Source organism: Salmo salar, chromosome ssa01 (genome assembly GCF_905237065.1).
Source record: "Salmo salar chromosome ssa01, Ssal_v3.1, whole genome shotgun sequence".
In the NCBI taxonomy this organism is placed as follows: Eukaryota; Metazoa; Chordata; class Actinopteri; order Salmoniformes; family Salmonidae; genus Salmo; species Salmo salar.
The window spans coordinates 38,851,542-38,867,355 of NC_059442.1; the positions used below are offsets into that span (position 1 = coordinate 38,851,542).

Consider the following 15,814-nt stretch of genomic DNA (forward strand, 5'->3'; position numbering starts at 1 on the left):
GTTAAATTTATGATCGGATCGGGGTCATGTTAAATTTATGATCGGATCGGGGTCATGTTAAATTTATGATCTGATCGGGGTCATGTTAAATTTATGATCTGATCGGGGTCATGTTAAATTTATGATCGGATCGGGGTCATGTTAAATTTATGATCTGATCAGGGTCATGTTAAATTTATGGTCTGATCGGGGTCCTGTTAAATTTATGATCTGATCGGGGTCATGTTAAATTTATGATCTGATCGGGGTCATGTTAAATTTATGGTCTGATCGGGGTCCTGTTAAATTTATGATCTGATCGGGGTCATGTTAAATTTATGATCGGATCGGGGTCATGTTAAATTTATGATCGGATCGGGGTCATGTTAAATTTATGATCTGATCGGGGTCATGTTAAATTTATGATCTGATCGGGGTCATGTTAAATTTATGATCTGATCGGGGTCATGTTAAATTTATGATCTGATCGGGGTCATGTTAAATTTATGATCTGATCGGGGTCATGTTAAATTTATGATCTGATCGGGGTCATGTTAAATTTATGATCTGATCGGGGTCATGTTAAATTTATGATCTGATCGGGGTCATGTTAAATTTATGATCTGATCGGGGTCATGTTAAATTTATGATCGGATCGGGGTCATGTTAAATTTATGATCTGATCGGGGTCATGTTAAATTTATGATCTGATCGGGGTCATGTTAAATTTATGATCGGATCGGGGTCATGTTAAATTGATGATTGAACTATTTCCCTCTCTTTCTTTTCGCTCTTTCTCTCCTAGCACGTTCAACCCTTTAGCTATTTTAACACTTTAATATTTCAGTTGTATAAACATTAGTTGACAGACATCAGGTCAGATTTGATCACTATGAATGTTTTTTGACATCTTACTGCCCCCATGTTAAACAGCTGTAGCATGAGTGCCATTTCAAGCAGGAAAACACACCCCAAACACTGCCTGCCTGCGACCGCCAAGCAAGGTGAACTGAACTTGATCATAGCCCGAGGGCCTGTAGGTCTGAATACAGGCTGTAGTCCTGTGAAAGTGTCATTAACGCAGAAGCTTGTGCCTCCTCGCTCCTGAATGGGAAATGAGTGTTCTTCCAGTCTAAAACACACACACACACACACACACACACACACACACACACACACACCTCCACAAGCCTCACACTGAAAACTAGACACTGTGTTCAATTATGAGAACATTCAGGATGAATGAATGAGAAGACCGCAAGCTCAGGAAATCATTTTCTGTGTCGAGATAATGCCATTTATAATTGCTTTATACAGAGACTTGAATTTTAAATATTCCTCAGGACTTTACCTTGATAAATGTTGTATTGGGGTTTTTGTAGCCCTCCCTCCTCTCTCTCTCTCTCTCTCTCTCTCTCTCTCTCTCTCTCTTAGATGTTTTACTTTCTCCCTCTCTCTACCTCCCTATATGTCTCCGTGATGGTTTTTCTCTCTCTCCCTCTTACTCTCTCTCTCTCTCTCTCTCTCTCTCTCTCTCTCACACACAACTTTTTTTTTTAAATCAGTCCTATTTATCAATGGTCATGTTTTTTGTTGGCTTATCAACGTTTGACAGTACGTCATACTGTATGTGTGTGATTTCACAATCAATAATAGGCCTACTGTACAAAGAAAGGCTCTCTATTCAACGGTGGTGTGCTTAGAGCCCTCTGTGCCTCACTGTATGGGATAGAAGGCATGGCAAAGCCTTCATGACCTTGACTCACCCTGAGCATTTGTCCAACCAGCATTGGAGAGAGGATCTCATATTGACTTCAAGGACACAACATTCAATTAAAATAAAATGACTTTAGAATTTCGCCAACATACATTATGTCCCTTTTGTAAGAGCGCGTAAGCAGACATCGTTCTTTAAAAAAAAATCGGATTTCTAAGAGAGCCGTCACCGCTGGGGTACAGTAATAGTAATCCTCTTGTGAATAAACCTTCACTGTATACTGTGGTGTGCTTTGCTCCGTTTGTACCACAGTATCTGAATTTGAAGCGCCAGCCTTTGATGCATTTAGATGTATTCATTTATTCTGTGTTTTCTCGCCAGGTCTACATAATAGCTTCCTTTTGTTGTTAAATGGGCCTTACAAAATACATGAGGTAATTCATCACTGGCATTATAGGAGGAGAAACTCACACACACAAACTCCACTCTCTCTCTGTGTGAACGTGTTTAACTATTCTTGTGGGGACCAGAAGACCCCACAAGAATAGTAAACAAATAAAAATTTGACCAACTGGGGACATTTTGTTGGTCCACACAAGGTCAAATGCTATTTCTAGGGCGTTAAGGTTAGTGTTAGGGTTAGAACTAGGTTTAGGGTTAGGAGCTAGGGTTGGTTTTAGGATTAGGGTTAGGAGCTAGGGTTATGTTTGGGGTTAGGGTTAAGGTTAGGTTTTTGGGTTAGGGTTATGGTAAGAGTGCGGGTTAGAGAAATTAGGATATTGAATGGGACTGAATTGTGTGTCCCAACGAGGTTAGCTGTACAAGAATGTGTGTGTGTGTGTGTGTGTGTGTGTGTGTGTGTGTGTGTGTGTGTGTGTGTGTGTGTGTGTGTGTGTGTGTGTGTGTGTGTGTGTGTGTGTGTGTGTACCTGTGTTTGTGCGAGTGTACCCGTGTGTGTGCATGCATGCCTGCGTGTTTAAAAAGCAGGTAAATTGTGTCAAACAGCCCATGTTCTGAAAAGAGCCAGTATGACGGGGCCATTTTGACAGAGTCATAATAATGATGCTCTCATCGAGGGGTAGCACTCCCATCATCATCAGAGTGCTGCTTGCCTGACATTAATATATGCAAGAACCAGTAGCTGGATTAAAACTCTGGTCCTGTAGGGCTTTATTTCACAGCACTGGGAGCCCAGACATCCCAGACCAATTCTTTCTGGCACTGCAAATCATCAAAATCCTTAAAGACCAAATACAGCCGTTTTTATATCAATATCAAATCATTTCTGTGTAACAATTAGGTACCTTACTGTAACTGTTTTCCATTAAAATGGTCAAAAATAGATATTTTGCAACAACAACAACAAAAAACTTTTGTCAAGCAAGCATTTTGCTAGGATTGTCTGGGAGTGGTCTGAGTGGGGAGGGAAAACTTAAAACTCGCTGTTATTGGCAGAGAGGTTTGGAACTCTTTTGTTATTGGTCTATTAACCAATCAGGCAAGCCAAAATTCCCGCCCATGCAAACAGGCTGACTGTGTGGATTGTATTTTCAACCAGAAACTATCAGGAATTAACACTGATCTAAAATGTTCACACTTTTACAGTGTTAGTTTCATCAACTGTTGTACAATATGATATAAAACACAGGAAAAACTGAACGTTGACTGCACTGGGCCTTTAAGGAAATGGAACTATGTTTTGCATAATAAGTGGAGCTACTGTACTAATTAAAGTAGAGCTATACTAAAACATATTTGCATGGCAAACCAACCACTCCCGGCAGGTAGCCTAGTGGTTAGAGCATTGGGCCAGTCACCGAAAGGTTGCTGGATTGACTCTCCGAGCTGACATGGTAAAAATCTGTCGTTCTGCCCCTGAACAAGGCAGGTAACCCACTGTTCCCCGGTAGGCCGTCATTGTAAATAAGAATTTGTTCTTAACGGACTTTCCTAGTTAATTAAAGGTTAAATAAAAAATGTGAATATGGCTGGCAGTCACAGTGACATAGACTGACATGCTACTGGAGTGTTCTGGTGTTCTTGTTGTTTGCCAATGGGATTTGATTAGAGAGCGCAGCACAAAGGGCCCCACTCCACTGGCTGATCTCATTAAGGTGTTTGTATTTATCCCCAGGCTTTCTTTTCCCCTGTTCCTTAAATGGTATTACCCCGCCCCTCTAGAGACACACACTGAACTTATGGTTCATTGTTGCCAATTCTGAATTGATTCTCCCTTCTTCTTGTCTCTCTCTCTCTCTCTCTCTCTCTCTCTCTCTCTTTCTTCTTCAGGCTGCTTGGTTTGTTTGTTTGAGTCCATGTTGGAATGCTAGCTGGATGATGACATGTCGTCCAGAGGATGTTTGTTTAGGACACAAGTTTCTATGTCAAACATCTGTTTTTCATAGAGCTATCCATGAATCCAATTTCCTAAATCCCCTGTCATGTTTAGAGAGAAGGATTACATTTGTGTTTCCCTGAAAACTCCCCCCACAGTTGTGTTTGATATAAGCTTGTGCATGTGTGTGCAATGTAAAAAAAAAACGGTTGTTTTTATGGTAACTTAATGTCAGTTACCTGTAAGTTACTGTTAAAAAAGTACAGTATATTACTGTAAATTCCAAATAAACATTGGTTTAAAAGTACATTACTGTAAAGTTGTTTTTACAGTGTGTGTGTGTTTGTCCGGACTCCACAAGCAGAAAATCAGTTCAGCTAATATCAAACACAACTGTCTATGAGGTAAACTGTGTGTGCTGTACTGACTGGGACAGGTTAGAGATGTGTTTCTGTGGTTTTAATTAGCCTGCATGGGAACTGCAGGCTCCTAAACATCTGAGCTGATCCATCAACTATGCAAATCATGATTCCAATTTAGAGAGACTGCATCCGCTAGGGGGGTTTTCTATTGTGGCTTTTCTACTTCTTCATTATCATTCTTTTCAAATACAGAAAACTGGTTCTGTGATTACATGTTTCGTTGAACAGTTTGGTTTATATTTGGGCCAACCTGCACCGGGAACCCTAATGAACAATGTACAAATGTAGAAAGTTAAAGAAAAATAAGTGTTTTGTGGGGATAGCAGCTGCTTACGGTGCTGTCTAAATTGATATTCTGGGCTTGACTGTATGTTTACAATTTTGCTCACAAAAGATCTTCAGACATGATGGCCTTACCTTTGTGATAGGATGGTAGTGAAACCTTCCCTGGGTAAACACACATCCTTAGTAAAGATGAAGAATAGGCACCTAAGAGTGATAGGGGCTAGCATTGAAATCCTATATGTTTTCTTTTCATGCACACCACTCAGATAAAGAAGGGAATAAAAGAAGGTTGGCTGTTTATAAAGGGATAATATTATCTGATAGGCTATATTGACTGGATGTTATAGCTTCTCTGGTTAATTGATATTTGCATACACTGTAAACTTTAATGCCGGACTGATTAGGCCTACAACGACCATCACTGAAACATGACTCACCTGTCATTCTTGTGAAGTAAAATGGGTTTTTAAACTTGTTACATATTGATAAACTCTCTCCTTTAAATTTCATGGAAATAGTATGTATTCATAGATCTATCTGTAGAAAATATAATATTAATAACATAGGGTTAAATGCGCTCCAGATGACATAGCCTAGAAGCTGTTCTTCCCTGTGGTTTCTTAACAGAGGAGGGCGCCCTCATCTTTAGTACAACGTCATTCTCATTGAATAAAGGCACATCCTTTGCATACCATATATGTCATAATAAACATAACGTAATTGCCTAATGAATTGTTAATAAAACGCAATTAGCTTTTAATTCCATTTGAATTCCAAATCAGATTTTACAATAGGCCTAGCCTAATAATGTGTCACACTTTTTCCAAACAGAAAACGGGGGAATTGTTCATTTAATAGTTGTTTTAGCATTTATTGTAACGGATTGATTTATAATTAATATGTAGCCTAGATTCAATAGCCTACAAGGCTCAAAGCAGAATCACAGATCTCGGGACTTATTACTTGCAATTGTTACGCTAATTATATTTAATAAGCACATGTTATCTGTAAAAGATTAAAACAATCACAAGTGTGAAACTCCAAGTAATTATTATTTTTGTTTTATTATATATCACAGAAAGAGAGAAGAATCGAATTAGGGAGAAGGGGCGAAACGTAGATGCGGCAGGCACTAAGACATGTTGCTACCACGGAGAAAGTAGATGGGTCTCTAAAGAGAGAGGTGGTCCAACGCTGCTCACCACTATCCTCAGAACGCTGCGACCTGCTTGACAGAGAGATAGCTACACACGCCCTATTTGACATTACACTAAAACTTTGTCGTTTTCACCATGCAACTTTTTTCGATTTGTTCAAACTGAAAAGCACTGAGATTTGTTGTTTTATCTTGGAGGCCCGGATACTGTTTGGACAACAAAAAGGACCGCTTTTACGCACGCAATTTGTCTCGGGATAGCTGCTTCAAAAGACAGAATTTATGGACAAGTAATTTAGTGGTCGCTAAGGTTAGACCGTGGTATGTGCGTCCACAGGTCAACGTTTTTGATGCACATCATGATTTTCTAAACTCTTCACAGTGAATTTATGTGGCCCGCTGTTGCCAGTTATATGTTGTAAATCATAGTCGCTTGTTGGATGGATACAATGAAACAAACGGCTGCTGGTGCAGAAATGCTGGTCTCCAAGGATTACACGTTACAGATGCGGGATAGGAGAGAATGCGATACGCGCTCCAGGGAAATAATAGAGGAAGAGATGGCTCGTGTGCGAACTCGGGAGAGATTGGAAGCCACTCTAGCGGGTCTTGGAGAGCTGGACTATTTGCGACAGCGTCAGGATTTACTGGTCAGAAATGTGTTGAATCGCCAAGAGGACTCTATATCAACAGGAGACGATCCAATGTGCGTTACGCATGAGGAGAATTACTTGAACTCGGAGGAAAAACTTTTAGAAGAAAACATTTTATTGCTAAGAAAACAACTGGTATGTAGACTAAATAAAATGTAATTTCTTTACTCCCGCTGTGTTTTGGATAACGTTCATTTTTGATTAATTTGGGTCCGTTATTTTGGTTACATTTCAAACGATGTCGTGAAATATAACAGTCAATCTATTAATGTTGGTTTGAGTCTATCCAAATTGTTCAGCCAGACGTCTATTTTCTGACCCAGTCGCAGCTCCATGGACGCACGTCCAGGGAATAGCAGGACACAGACCAGCCTACTGATAATAACCGTTGGACACGTTGAGTTTGTGCCGCCTCAGGGCAGGCGCAAATCTGTCGAAGGATGAGGTAGATAGATGTCTAGTAATGATACAAGATTAAAATAAAAACAGGCCTGTAAATTTGATTCCCAGATTACTTTCCAGGCAGTTTTATTTGTTCATTTTGGGCCTTTAATAGCATTACCTCCTATCCTTATTATTTCACTCACAGATCAAATCAAGGGAAGTCTGTTTCAAATTGTAGAGTACATAATGTTGTAAAAGTTAAATGGAACATTATTTACCACTTACAATAAATGAACGATTACGTTATTAGATATGTCATCGTATCCCAATGCAAGCAGATTCACTAGTTGGTTCCCAGAGAATGTTGGTTCCCAGAGAATGAAATTGAGTGAATAGCAGGATGGCTATTAGAAAATGAGTGTTATTTAAATCTAACTTCATGACGGGCGAAGGTCTGTGAGGGGGTCCAGCCTCTTGAATGAGATTTACTGATGAGTTACAATGGATGTTGCGACTGAAATTAACTTTTACAAGCAGATCTACCACACCCTGTTGCTGTTAAAGGATGCCGGGTAATTATGTGCTGGTCGTTTGAGATTAGGCCATTTAAACAGACCAAAACACACCTGGGTTCAATTAGGCAGAAAGGCAGTAGGGGAAAGTCATGAATGTTGTGTTGTGTTTTTATATATTTATATAAATATATAAATTAAATTGTATTTGTTTTCAAACTCATTCTATCATTTCAGACCATTTCACACTCAGCCTGTCAACCCAGTATGAGGATAGTGTTATTCAATAACACAACCATTGTGCCTACCTCTGCTTTTTGAAAATGGTACATTGTGTGGAAATGGTCTCTGAAGCCATAGCATGTTTGGAGCACATTAATCACCCTCTGCCTCTTGTCACCAGGCCTGGTTTTATGGCCTGCTAGTCTGCTGCAGCCCTGCTCTGTAGGAAGTGCTGCAGCTTGATATAGCCTGGAATCTGTGTGTATGTTGCATTACTGGCCTCAGTCATGGATCAAATAGTATCACTGTATATGTATAATGCACAGGGGATAGCTAGACCTACTGAGATGGCTAACAGGTACTGGGGAGAAATGTAGCCTATGTCTGTGGTCTGCAAGCCACATAATTGTCACAAATGTAGGGTCTGACTGTCACTAAGCCTTCAGGGTTGACATTTGCAGTTGGTCTTTGAATTCAAACCACACTTGAGAGCAGAATGTAACCACCACATGATCTGGTTGTTGTCATATGTGACCCGGGTTGGGCTGTTCCACATAACCCGCATGTTTGAGGGAGGAATTGTTTATCTCCCATGATGCCATTCTAATTTAGTTTGGGATATTAATGGGTTCTGATAGGGCAACCCAGTCTCGCTAAGATGTTGAACACTTGCAGCACAGTGACTATAGCCCTACTTTAAGTAACCAACATGCAAGGCTATGGATTTAATCAGAAATGGAACCAAAAATAGGAGGCTAAACATGCTGTTTCTTGTCAATAGCAATGTAGAACAACGCTGAATTGGATTGAGCTGTAGATGTCATAGACATACCCTTGTCCCAGATCAGTCTGTGCTCTTGCCAACTCAGTCATGGATCGGCAGGTAGCCTAGTGGTTAGAGCGTTGGGCAGGTAGCCTAGTGGTTAGAGCGCTGGGCAGGTAGCCTAGTGGTTAGAGCGCTGGGCAGGTAGCCTAGTGGTTAGAGCGCTGGGCAGGTAGCCTAGTGGTTAGAGCGCTGGGCAGGTAGCCTAGTGGTTAGAGCGCTGGGCAGGTAGCCTAGTGGTTAGAGCGCTGGGCAGGTAGCCTAGTGGTTAGAGCGCTGGGCTAGTAACCAGAGTTGCAAGATCGAAACCCCGAGCTGACAAGGTTAAATTCTGTCATTCTGCCCCTGAACAAGGCAGTTGAAAATAAGAATTTGTTTCTTAACTGACTTGCCTAGGAAAATAAAGGTGTGTATGTATTTAAAAAAAAAAAACTGGTGTTCATTGTCAAGTCAATTGACATGTTGACAATTGTTCATTGTCAAGTCAAACGTGGCATGTTTGGTTTGGAACGACAAGGAGTTGGCATGATGGGCACTCAGGCTAATAGATATAGCTACATAGGAACCAAATGTCACTGTACAACTGTAACTAACTCTATTGTCTGTGTGTTTCCCTCCAGAACTGTCTGAGAAAGAGAGATGCTGGTTTGATTAATCAGCTGCAGGAGCTGGACAGGCAGATCAGTGACCTCCGATTGGACACGGAGGCATCACATGAGCAAGTGGAGACAGACAGCCGCCCAAGCTCGGGTTAGTCTGGTTCTACAATAGAATTAGAATGGATTCTAAGGGTTCTACCTCAGAATGTTACCCTGTGGAAACTAGACATTATCAGTAGGATCTGTCAATTGTGAGTCAGTTCCACTTAAGTAATTGAGGATACTGCAGAATGTGTAATCCCCGAAAGGTAGGGTTCTTAGCAAATAAACACGAACATGACATAGAAGTGACCGGCAACGCTACATTTTTGGTCACACTTTATTTGAGTAGTCCAGATAGTATTTACTGTAGTTCATCTGTAGATGCTCTACAGTAAATACTATCTGCTTGTTAAGGTTAGGTTTGGAGCTAGGTTTAGGGTTAGTATATAATTTGTTGAAACGTTACTGATAGTGTGTAGATGGTCTGTAGAGCGTCTACGGATGGACTATCCAAATAAAGTGTTAACCAATTTTATTTTTGTCTATTTAAAAAAAAAAATGGGCTAGCATCTCACATAGAGAAGTGTTTATCTAACCCATTGTTTAGACTACTAATATGGTAACACTCAGTCCATGAGCTGTGGCTGGTACAGTATTCTCTTATTAGTTGTATACATTCCACATTCCTTATGTAGGAGGTCACTTTGGAAAGTGTGACATAGGGAATCTTACTACAGAACATTCTGTACTGTCCATGTACGGTATATTATTGGAGATTGTGGATTTTAATATATTTTGTTCCGCAAACTGTTCACAACTAACTTTAGATAGATCTGTCCGAAGTGTTTTTTTCCAGTTGGTTTGGAATCAGCATTTAACCATTCTACTCCAAAGCTCATTTCATATATGCGTGCCAGAAAATTAGAACGGATGTAGGGAAGGCTACGCTGCAAATAGAAGAAGCATTACTTGAATCTAGTCTAAACCCTATTTACACCAGCCTTGTTTTAAGTGCTTGAGATTTTCTGCATTAATTCTTTTAATAGCCACAGCCTGACATATAATAAATTGTTGGATGACAGCTCCCTCCCTGCGGGGTGTAAAATTAACGTGTTAAAAAATGTCCCTTCTCTCTCTGCCCTCTCTCTGCCCTCTCTCTTTCTCTCTGCCCTCTCTCTTTCTCTCTGCCCTCTCTAGGTTTTTACGAGCTGAGTGACGGAGCTTCGGGGTCCCTCTCCAACTCCTCCAACTCGGTGTTCAGTGAGTGTTTGTCCAGCTGTCGCTCCAGCACCTGTTTCTGCAGTCCTCTCGACACATCAGTGTGTGCCTCTGAGGGAAGGCTCAAATCTGCAGGTGAGAGAGAGGCCCTCACAGCCCAGCCCCATAAGGGTTGTGGTGAATTTCATTTGAATTCAGTCAATAAAAAAATAAAAAAGTTTTTCCTCATAGAGAAGCATTGATGAGAATTGGAATTTCAGTTTACTTCCTCAATTAAAAAGGGGTTGACTCCAACCCTGCAGCACAGCCCAGCACTACGCCTTTGGGCAGGACAGAATCCTGATGTTTGATGGCACGTGGTCTATCTTGGGAGCAACAAGCAGGGCTGAATAATTTTGTTGTCCATTGCTGTATAAACAACGCTTTCCTCCTTTCCCGAAAGACCCCCATCACACCCACCATCCACATAACAGTGTCTTTTATTACAGTGCGTCATTCCAGCTGGCCCCAGTTCAACTAATAGTTTCCTTTGTGTTGTTACCAATAGTGGGGTTTGTTGTGACAATACTTTGATTCAGTTTCAAACGAATGATAGAGTGGATGGAAACACCAAATGGCACCCTTTCCCCTACATAGTGCACTACTTTCGACCAGAGCCCTATGGGCACTATATAGGGTGTTATTTGGGATACAGAACACTGTCAGTTGCGCTAGATTCCCGGCCAGGCCAGGCAGATGGCTTGGCTGTAACTAACAGCCACGCCTATGATGATAAGACACAAACAAAAGGGCCATTAACACATCTAAACCAACTGCCCCCTTCGTTAGCATATTGAGAGGTTGCATGCTTTGCTCTGCTTACCCTTTCAACACTACTGTAAGCTTCTGGGTGGTTTCCGTTGTTTGAATTACTAGTGGTGTCTGTAGTCCGTACACTTTCTTTCCGGTCTGGTTTCCATATGAGATACTGTTGTTCTGTAGTCTTTGTACTGTAGTTCTTACTCTTTGTCTTCTGTGTGGTTTTCAGATGAGCTGGGCAGCTGTGCTGAGTGTGAGAACCAGTGTGCAGAGCAGCAGACCATAGGGACGGTTAGGAAGTCACTCTCCACTCCCTACTCCCCCTCTACGGATGCCTCTTCCACCACTCAAGACATCCAGTCTAAGTACCACTGTGACCTGATCGCCAAGAATGGCAGCGACGTGTACCGCTACCCCAGCCCCCTCCATGCAGTGGCCGTACAAAGCCCCATCTTCTTCCAGTCTCTTGCCGGCCATCTCAAGGAGGACGTGGGGCTATCAAAGAGCAGCGGAGGTGAGGGCTTCGGTGACTGTCAGAAACTAAAGCAGCTGCCGATTCTGGTGCCCCAGAACACTTCTTGGCCTGCCTCCCACGCGCCTACCAGCAAACGACTGGACAATTATATATTCGGCCTGCTTCAGAGGAGGGCTCAGCCCATTAGGACCAATAAGCCGCGGACGAGCATCAGCACAGACCCCTCTAAGAGCATCCTGAGGCAGGGCAGCTTGTGTGTGAGACAGGCTACTGTTGCCCAGCAGCAGCAAGGAAGGACTGCTGCTCCTGTTCCTGACCTCAAACCAGCCTGGCAGATGTGTTTACATGCAGGTGGTGCCAGTAACACTGATCCAGGAACAGGCACTTCACAGAGACAGTGGTCAGTGGAGAGCAAAGGGGAACTCCTCTTAGAAAATGGGATGGTGTCCCAGTCTCTGGGCCAACCTCAGAACGGATATGCCACAATCGACGGCAGTGACATTCACACCAACAGCCTGGTAAAAAAGAAGGGGTCTGGGTCGTCAGCCAATAAAGGACTTCCATCGGCGACCGGTCCTCTGTCTAAGGATTACCAAGACTTGGGCTCCCCAAATGCCAACTCCTCCCCCAAAGAGAGCAAGCATCCTTATTTCCCTGCTGCTCCAGAGGACGTCAGTACTAAACCCCCCCAGACACTCCCTAGAGACCGCACCAAAACAGGCACTCCCAAGAAAAGCCCTAAGAGCATCCTGGTCTCTGTCCAGACAGCCCAGACCACTAAGGAAGAGAGGCCCATGCTAGAGCTGGTGAGTCTAGGGTCTTCCTCTCAGAGCCAGGATGAAGGTCAGGGTCACATGGTCAGTGCCCAGTACATCCCTGCCCAGAGGCAGACTGTCAAGCTCCGCAAAGCGGGCAAGAACATCAAGATCGTCAAGGTGAAGAATGCCTCTCTGAAACCACACCGAGGGGTTCACGCACATGCTGAGCCTGTGTCATCTGAGGCAACAGGGGGGAGGGAGAAGGGTCACCGATCTGGATGGTTGAGGAAGTCTCGTCAGCCTGAGGAGGTACAACACGTGCACAAAGTCTCCTCCAAGAGGGGGGTGTCCTCTAGGGCCAAACGCACCATCCCTGCCTCCATCCCTGAGGGCCGGGTCCTTGAGAAACACACGGCCACAGTGTCCACAACCAGGTCCACTGTGTCCAGGCATCATGGTCACCATGGCAGGGAAGTGGTGGTGGCCAAGCCCAAGTACAAGAGGACAAGCGGACATGACTACAACCGAGGAAGGCTGAAGGCCATCACTGAGGTGCCTTACGATGAGGCCTTTAGGAGAGCCCACCGCAGACAGAAGAGGGAGGTCCTCGGCCAGGTCTCCACCACCACATACCTACCCTCCAACGTGAAATTCGCCAGCCCTTACGCCTACGTGGCTGGCAGCGACTCGGAGTACTCCGCGGAGTGCGCCTCTCTCTTCCATTCCACCATCGTGGACACCAGTGAGGATGAGCGGAGCAACTACACCACCAACTGCTTCGGGGACAGCGAGTCCAGCCTGAGTGAGGGGGACTTTGTGGGAGAGAGCACCACCAGCAGTGACTCTGAGGAAAGCGGAGTGATGAACTGGCCCCAGTTTTCAGGGCAGGGCGCTGGGCATCATGAGTTAACCGCTGCCCAGGCTAAGGCCTTCATCAAGATCAAGGCCTCTCACAACCTGAAGAAGAAGATCCTCCGCTTCCGATCGGCGGGCTCGCTAAAACTGATGACGACTGTATGAGGGAGGGATTTCAGAGTGTCAGGCGGGAAGCAGTGACTCAGCCAATCAAATTGGCCACTCTCTCTCTGCCCAAGATCAAGTGCCTAGGCAGATTTTTTATTTACAGAAAGTCTTTACTGAAATCAATCTCAGACGTTTAAGGAAACTTTTAATTGGGATGCAAGGATTTGTACAAAATGTCCAGCAGACTCCCTCTCCCTGCACTTTCTGACAAATGTTGGACAAGGTGAAAAGCATCTAAGTAGCCCCCATTTTTATTTTGTTGTATGTAGCGGTTTTTGTATTTATTATGGACATTACCCTTGCTGTGGTACATGGCAAGAATCTGTACATGCTTTTAATGTTCTTGGTTTACTTTTTTGGATTAAAGATATTTCTAACATAATATATTTGGTTGCTACTTCTTGGACACGTGATTAAAGCAGAGTATTAAGTGTCTGTAAGGAATATTAACGGCAAGATGGACATATTCTATTCTGACCACTGACAACTGCTGATGATACCATGATAACGCTTTGATATACTGCACCACTTTAAAGTTTGGACACACCTACTCATTCCAGGGTTTTTATTTTTTTACTGTTTTCTACATTGTAGAATAATAGTGAAGACATCAACACTATGAAATAACACACATGGAATGATGTAGTAACCAAAAAAGTGTTAAACAAATCAAAATATATTATTTCACATTCTTCAAAGGAAAGAAGCCACCCTTTGCCTTGATGACAGCTTTGCACTCTTGGTATTCTCTTAACCAGCTTCATGAGGTAGTCACCTGGAATGCATTTAAATTAACAGGTGTGCCTTAAATTCATTTGTGGAATTTCTTTCCTTAATGCATTTAAGCCAATCAGCTGTGTTGTGACAAGGTAGGGGTTGTTTACAGAAGATAACCCTATTTGGTAAAACACCGAGTCCATATTATGGCAAGAACAGCTCAAATAAGCAAAGAGAAACGACAGTCCATCATTACTTTAAGACATGAAGGTCAGTCAATACGGAACATTTCAAGAACATTCTTCAAGTGCAGTCGCAAAAACCATCAAGCGCTATGAAACTGGCTCTAATGAGGACCGCCACAGGAAAGGAAGACCGAGTTACCACTGCTGCAAAGGATAAGTTCCTCAGAAATTGCAGCCAAAATAAATGCTTCAGAGTTTATGTAACAGACACATCTCAACATCAACTGTTCAGAATAGACTGCATGAATCAGGCCTTCATGGTCGATATTGCTGCAAAGAAACCAGTACTAAAGGACACTAATAATAAGAAGAGACTTGCTGTCCTTTGGTCTGATGAGTCCAAATATGAGATTTTTGCTTCCAACCGCCGTGTCTTTGTGAGATGCAAAGTAGGTGAACGGATGATCTCTGCACGTGTGGTTCCCTCCGTGCAGCATGGAGGAGGAGGTGTGATGGTGCTTTGCTGGGGACACTGTGATTTATTGAGAATTCAAGGAACACAACCAGCGTTGCTACAACAGCATTCTGCAGCGATACACCATCCCATCACGGTTTGCACTTAGTGGGACTATTTGTTTTTCAACAGGACAATGACCAAACACACCTCCATGCTGTGTAAGGGCTATTTGAACAAGAAGGAGAGTGATGGAGTGCTGCATCAGATGGCCTGGCCTCCACAATCACCCGACCTCAACTCGATTGAGATGGTTTGGGATGAGTTGGACCGCAGAGTGAAGGAAAAGCAGCCAACAAGTGCTCAGCATACGTGGGAACTCCTTCAAGACTGTTGGAAAAGCATTCCAGGTGAAGTTGGTTGAGAGACTGCCAAGAGTGTGCAAAGCTGTCATCAAGGCAAAGGGTGGCTACTTTGAAGAATGTAAAATATATTTTGATTTGTTTCACACTTTTTTGTTTACTACATGATTCCTTATGTGTTATTTCATAGTTTTGATGTCTTCACTTTTATTCTACAATGTAGAAAACAGTAAAAATAAAGAAAAACCCTTGAATGAGTAGGTGTGTCCAACGTTTTAACTGGTACTGTATAATATATACACACAATATATATACACAAGATATGCATGAGGAACTGTTTTACCTTCATTTGTTGTTGATAGCAAGTAGCTGTACATTGCCAATTGTTGTATATAATGTCTATGTATGTTAATACTGGTGTTTAACCTTTTTAAGCTTTATTAAATGTATGCTTTAAAATCAATATTTGGTCATCACCTTCCCTTCTTCTGAATTGTGCACTCACTGGCATAACGCAGTTTCTCTAGAGCCCTGCAAGGTCGGCGTCATCCCCCGCCTCCCTAAAATGAAATGGAACGTTTCAGCCAGACAGCCACTCAATAAAGTATAGACTACCAATCGCTGTCCGTGGTGCTGAAATTGCGACATGTCTATGCTGTTGCTTGGCTGTCGAATCGATGATAGGCTTTCTGTGG

General features: G+C 42.8%; 1 protein-coding gene across 1 annotated transcript; it reads left to right on the forward strand.

Moving 5' to 3' along the window:
• The first annotated feature begins 5,896 nt into the window (after window positions 1-5,896).
• On the forward strand, window positions 5,897-13,783 carry dact1 (dishevelled-binding antagonist of beta-catenin 1). The gene is made up of 4 exons (XM_014194740.2): window positions 5,897-6,682; window positions 9,109-9,238; window positions 10,327-10,482; window positions 11,375-13,783. The coding sequence occupies exons 1-4, from the start codon at window positions 6,335-6,337 to the stop codon at window positions 13,396-13,398; spliced, it is 2,658 nt and encodes an 885-aa protein (XP_014050215.1). The 5' UTR covers window positions 5,897-6,334; the 3' UTR covers window positions 13,399-13,783.
• The last annotated feature ends 2,031 nt before the right edge of the window (window positions 13,784-15,814 follow it).

Bases quoted from the DNA above. Each gene is read 5' to 3' on its own strand.
- dact1 (XM_014194740.2), top strand. From the start codon at position 6,335: ATGGATACAATGAAACAAACGGCTGCTGGTGCAGAAATGCTGGTCTCC. The intron at 9,239-10,326 runs GTTAGTCTGGTT...TGCCCTCTCTAG, and splicing joins AGACAGCCGCCCAAGCTCGG to GTTTTTACGAGCTGAGTGAC. The intron at 10,483-11,374 runs GTGAGAGAGAGG...TGTGGTTTTCAG, and splicing joins GGGAAGGCTCAAATCTGCAG to ATGAGCTGGGCAGCTGTGCT.